The sequence below is a fragment of the Papio anubis genome, chromosome 3 (genome assembly GCF_008728515.1).
Source record: "Papio anubis isolate 15944 chromosome 3, Panubis1.0, whole genome shotgun sequence".
Lineage (NCBI taxonomy): Eukaryota > Metazoa > Chordata > Mammalia > Primates > Cercopithecidae > Papio > Papio anubis.
The window spans coordinates 181474867-181480474 of NC_044978.1; the positions used below are offsets into that span (position 1 = coordinate 181474867).

The window sequence follows — 5608 nt, forward strand, 5'->3', positions numbered from 1 at the left end:
TAAGAAAAGAACATTTTATTTCCAGTCTAAGAATGTCTTACAAACAGTGTCCGGGTTTAGAAACGGCCGACAGCGAAGGGACAAAGCGAGGTGTTCACAGGGAGCTGCTGGACCGTGGTCAGGGCCGGCTCCAGGCTGTGCGAGAGGAAGCCACCCAGGGCGTGGACAATGGGCCAGACGCAGCCCCGCCTCCGACGCAGAACTGCTGAGCACCAAGCGGGGCTGAGCCCTGGGCCTGGGGAAACACGGGCAGGGCCCGGAGCCTCCAGATGCCAAGGCAGCGTTTGGCCCCGCGAGGAGGTGCAGACGGGAGCCAGCGGGGCTCCCACCAGGGACCTGGGGCACGCGGCCCCTCCCCGCGGGGTCAGCAGGCGAGGCTGCTCCGAGGACACCGCCTGCTGCCAGAGCCTCCCCACAAGGGCTTCATCGGGGAGCAGTGGGGCCCAGACCCCAGAGACCCCGCAAGTCACGCAGCCTCCTGAGCTTCAGTTTCTCCCATAGAAGGGGACGAGGGCCAGCGCGCACGGAGCCCGGGGGGCTGGGCTGGTGGAGCCTGGGTGTCCGGAGCCTCTGTGGTGGCTTGGTGCTTAGCAGGTGGTATGACTGCACCAGAGAGGTGACGGGGAGAACCGGCCACCCACGAAGCGGGCGTGAGGCCCGAGGAGGACAAGGCCAGCAGTGGGGCCTCCAGCCCTTGGTGCCCCAGTGCGAGGCACCAGCCAGCAGAGATGCAGCACCCGCCTGATCCTCAGGGTTGGGGGACACAGAGTGAAGCAGCTGGGCCTTGGGGCTCTGGTGACCCCGACCTGCTGGACCCAGAGCCCCTGCCTCCCAGAACTCACCTCCCCATCAGCCCCTTCCTCCACTGGCAGCCACAGGGCGCCCCCTCCAACTCCCCTCTCCAGGAGACCTCCCAGTCCCTCCCACAGAACACAGAGCAAGGAGGCCAGTGCCACCTCCTCTCCCGTCTAGGGGCACATTCAGCCCCTTTGCAGCCACGAGGCCAGATCTGTGGCTCTCAAGGAGGGGGGTTTACCTTGAGTCCTCCACAGACTGGACATGCCGAAAAGAAAGCCGGGGATGGCCCTGCGTGGGGGCTGCCTGCTTCCCAGGGCTCTCCGGGGGCCGGGCTGGGCAGTGTGGCCTCGCTGCCCTGGGGGGCCTCCATCACCAGGCCCCGCCGTCTCGTGCCCAGCCAGCCAGAGGGACACCCGGCGGACGTCTGGCCGCCTGAGTCCCCGGCCGCACTGTCGCCGGGGCTGCCCTGCGAGGCAGGGCTGTGGTCCCTGGGAACCAGGCGAAGGCTGCGTGGTGTGTCGTAGTGGGGCCTCAGGGAGGTGGGCACCTGGTACTCGACGGCCCCAGGCAGGCAGGCGCACAGGCTGGGCTCGGGCGCCCCGGCTGCTGGCAGGCTGAGCAGTGAGCCCAGTTCGTCCGTGGCCCGCCACACGTCCAGGCTGCTGCCCGCATAGGACGAGAGGCTGCCGGAGTAGGAGGAGTGGCTGCCAGTGGCGATGCCGCTGTCCGAGGAGCTCTGGCGGCCAACCTCCTGCAGCTGCCGTGGCCGCAGCGGCTTGGGGGGTGGCCTTGAGGCACCCAGCATGGCTTCCCCGGGGGCCTGGGCAGCTGCTGGTCTAGGACCCTCCTGCGACGTGCTGGCCGACGACAAGGACTGCTCTGGCCATGCGGTGAGCCGGCTGCTGGCACTGACGTCCAAGTGGCTGGCCTCCGAGGATGAGCTGGACAGGCTGCGGTCATCCCCTGAGACAGAGCAGGAAGCCAAGGCAGCTTGGGGGGGGTGCAGGGGGCTGGGGAGGGCTCAGGGTGGGGCTGATGCCTGGTGGACCCCTACGGGCCAGCACTCTCTGGTCTCACCCCACCCCTCCCAACCCCTGGGCGCTACAGCAGAAACCTGGCTTCACCAACGACAGCCCCTCTGCCCCTCGTCCACTCCTGTTTTTGTCTGTCCTTCTGCCACCTGCTCCACTAGGGCCTGGGCCCCTCCCTCTCAGCATCCCTGTCACTACCTTAGTCCCAGCCTCCTCCTCTCCCCCAGAGCTCCCCACCCTCCCTTCCTAAGAGACCTGGGCTCCATACCCAGCCATCCCCACTAACTTCCAGGGCCTCCTGGGGCAGCTGGCCCTCCGCACCGTCCCAGCCCCAAGGCTGGCCTGGACATCCCTTCCCGAGAACTTCCCAGGCCCTGCCAGCCTGGACGTGAGGTCCCAGCTGTGCCCACATACCTTGACTCACCGCCTGCCCTCACCACGCTGGCATCCTTGCCTCACTCCCTGTCTCCCTCCCCACGGGGGATGAGAAGCACACCCAGGCTGCCTCCCGCCTGCCAGGCCGGGCCTCGCGCACGCGTGGGAAAGCCGCTTTCATCTCTGCTGCCTCTCTAAGCTGCCTGCTCTGCCTTCCAGGGCTCCCAAGGGGAAAGCAGTTGTGAGTCACCCCCAGGAAGGCAAAAGCTCACTGCAAACCTGAGTCCCCTCCTCCTGGGGCAGGGCAGGAGGGGAGATGGCCACTGTCTGCTCGGTGCCCTCTGGGGAACAGGCAGTGATCCGAGAGCACTTGGCCCTGGGAACACAGGTCGCCCATGCAGCCACCCTTCTGGGAGCACAGCGGCCTCTCCTGCCCTGCCAGCCCCTTCCACCGCCTCCTCTCCCCACGATGGCAACAGAGCCAGAGCCACCGGCAGCTGAGGAGGCACCTCTGCTCCTGAGCAGCTAGCTCGCCTGCCTGAGAGCCTTTTGTCTGGGCACAGAAGGTAAAACCAACACGCAGGGCCTTGGTCTCCCCCGGCCACAAGCTGGTGGGCAGTAAACGATTCAAAGGCTCTCAGGCCAGAACCACCCCTTCCATCCCAGCATCTCAGCGAAATCCTCGATCTCAAAATCGCGCAGGCATCAGCTCAGCCTTATCAATCAGGCACTCGGCATCCTCAGGCGGCGAAACATCGACATCCAGCAAATCCCGTCATCAGCGTCGATATCGCGTCGACTCAGCCTCGATAAACCTCGATCTCCGAAAACTTTGCGAGGAAATCGTCATCCGGGATCGACAATCAACTCGACAAACCTCAGAGCATCGACATCGATCCTTCGAAATCGCGCGTCTTGCTTCAAAAACGGCGACTCGACATCCTTCAAAAGGCTTTAAATCATCGAAAACGTCGATCATCAATCCGCACGCTTCGACTCGTGACTCTTCAGAAAAATAAAAATCATAAAGCAGCGACTCCTTCAAAAACCGCTTGGCGGCAGTCAAACGCTTGCCTCAGCACGGCATTCAACAGCGATCAAAAAACGGCAGATCGACAAAAAGATCGTCAAAAGCGCTTGAACAAAAACGCGGAACATCGATAAACGCTGAACATCGTGAAATCGGCGCGGAATCAATCGCTTGAATCAAAACGCAGATCTCAAAAACGCTGCGAGATCCAAAACTGGCTGCGTCGTCAGCGTCGAGATCCGCCGCTGAACATTTCATCGAGATCCAGCACGCTTGAACAATCTCAAAACGCGGCGATCGACAAAACGCGCAGATCGATCAAAACGCTTGAACGCGCTGCCAGATCAAAAACGCTTGATCGGCAAAGCAGACGACAAAAAACGCTTGAATCAAGCCGCTTTGAATCAAAAACGCAGATCGATCAAAGCAGCAGATCGACAAAACGGCAGACGACCTCAAAACGGCAAGATCAAAACGCGGAACCAAAACAGATCAAACCGCTTGAATCAAAAACCGCAGACAACCCGCTTAAGATCGACAACCGCCAGACATCGACAAAAAAACGCAGATCGACGCTTAAGATCGACAGATCAAACCGCTTGAATCAACCGCTTGAACAAAAAAAAACCGCCAGATCAAAACGCTGGAACATCGACTCAATCGGATCAAAACCGCTTGCATTTAGGAGAGAGAAGGAATGCATGAATGAGCAGAGGGAGCCAGCAGCCCCCACACATGCATGGATGCCTCCTGAGCTCTCCCACTGGAGGCTTAGCTGAAGTCCCACAGCCCAGGCCAGCCCCTGGCCCCACCTCCACTGCCCGGCCGGCCTGCATGCGAGAGGAGGCTCAGCCGCTTCTCCAGCTGCAGGGTTTCCAAGGCTTCCTGGGCCACGCGCTCCTCCACAGTCGAGGGTCCCGGGGGACTTGGGTCTGCAGCACAGAGAAGATTCAGTGGAGGAAGTGGCCCCCACCGCCCACCCTTGCCCGCAGGCACCAGGCCCAGCCTGACGCGGCGGTGGCCCCCTCCGTGGAGTGGCAGTCCCCTGGGAGTCCCCGCTTCTCCCCATGCCTCAGCCCAGATGCTGGGCCTCAAATGCTGCACCCACACCACCCCTATCCAGGCCACCATCCGCCCTGCTAGGTCCCTGCACCCATGGATGGCCCTGCCACCTGTCCACTCACCAGGACCCCACGCGGGCCAGACCCCTCTTCCTCGCCACGGAGTTTTTCAATTTTTTGTTCCAAAAATGGCCAGCCCCTTCCCCATCCCCAGGGCCAGTCTCGCTGCAAGAGGGGCTGCCCTTCCCACAAATTCCACGGTGCCCATTTCTCACAGGCTCCTCTCCGCCTGGGGAAATGCCCGCCCACCTTGTGGCGGTCCCACCATTCCCTGGGGCCTTGGATGGAGCCTCATACTGTGCCCGAGGCTCAGAGCACAGTGGTCTTCGGACCCTCGGCCCCACCAGCCCCTCCCCTCAGGGCTGGGGAGCAGCAGCCCCACCCTCTCTGGCCATCGTCCCTGTGTCCTCTGGGTCCTCTGGGACTGAGTGGCAGGAAACCTCCCTTCTCACTGGCCCCTCGGCACCGCTGTCCCGAGCCTCAGCATCACTGCCCTGGTCCCCAAGCCCCCGCCCGTGCTGGGATGTCCCAGGCACTAAGTGATGTGGGCACTAGGCTGAGTGGCTGCCGTGCTCCAAACAGCAGGGCTCAAGAACCCGCCCTTCCACATCCATAGCACCCACGGCCACAGCCGTCCCAAAGAGTTTCCCTGGCAGGGAAGCCCCAGCTACAAGCACAAGAGCAAACCGACCCCGTCCTGCTTCAGGTGGCCTCCTCTGGGCCTCCAGGACACACCTCCTGCCACCCACCTTGGGGGCACCTGCAGGACTGAGCCGAAACAGGTCCAAGGACCTGCTCTCCCCAAAATCCAGGAGCAGTGGCAGCATGGAAAGTTTACACCAAATTCTGCAGCACACAGAGGACTGGAAGGTACAGTCTCCAGCCTGCGACACTTGGATCAGAGCCTCGGTGGACAGAACCGAGCCTGGCGGAGGTTGGGCTGGACATCCTGACCCCGTAGTCAGGGTTCCGGAGAAACAAACAGAAAGCAATGGTGTCCCTGTCCGGGTTCACATCTAGGCTGAAGAGGCCCCATCCCTGATAAGACACTGTCCTCTGCTGACACCTTCAGGCGTCCAGCTGGGGCCCTTGAGCACAACAGGAGGCCCCATCAGGACCTCAGAACAGGGCCCTCCCCACGGGCAGGCGAGAGCTCACAGCACCTGGTCCAGGAATGCAAGAAGGACCTGAAGGAGCCTCCCCCAGCCTCCGGGTATGGCTGCCCCAAGGCACTGCCCAGGTCAGCCTGGGGC

The 5608-nt window shown here is 62.5% G+C and overlaps 1 protein-coding gene across 1 annotated transcript; it reads right to left on the reverse strand.

The window, feature by feature from the left end:
- On the reverse strand, positions 1–5169 carry LOC116268532 (protein Dok-7-like). The gene is made up of 3 exons (XM_009203587.2): positions 5105–5169; positions 4047–4166; positions 1–1761 (listed from the first exon to the last, which is right to left on the reverse strand). The coding sequence occupies exon 3, from the start codon at positions 1601–1603 to the stop codon at positions 1019–1021; it is 585 nt and encodes a 194-aa protein (XP_009201851.2). The 5' UTR covers positions 1604–1761; positions 4047–4166; positions 5105–5169; the 3' UTR covers positions 1–1018.
- Positions 5170–5608: the final 439 nt, after the last annotated feature.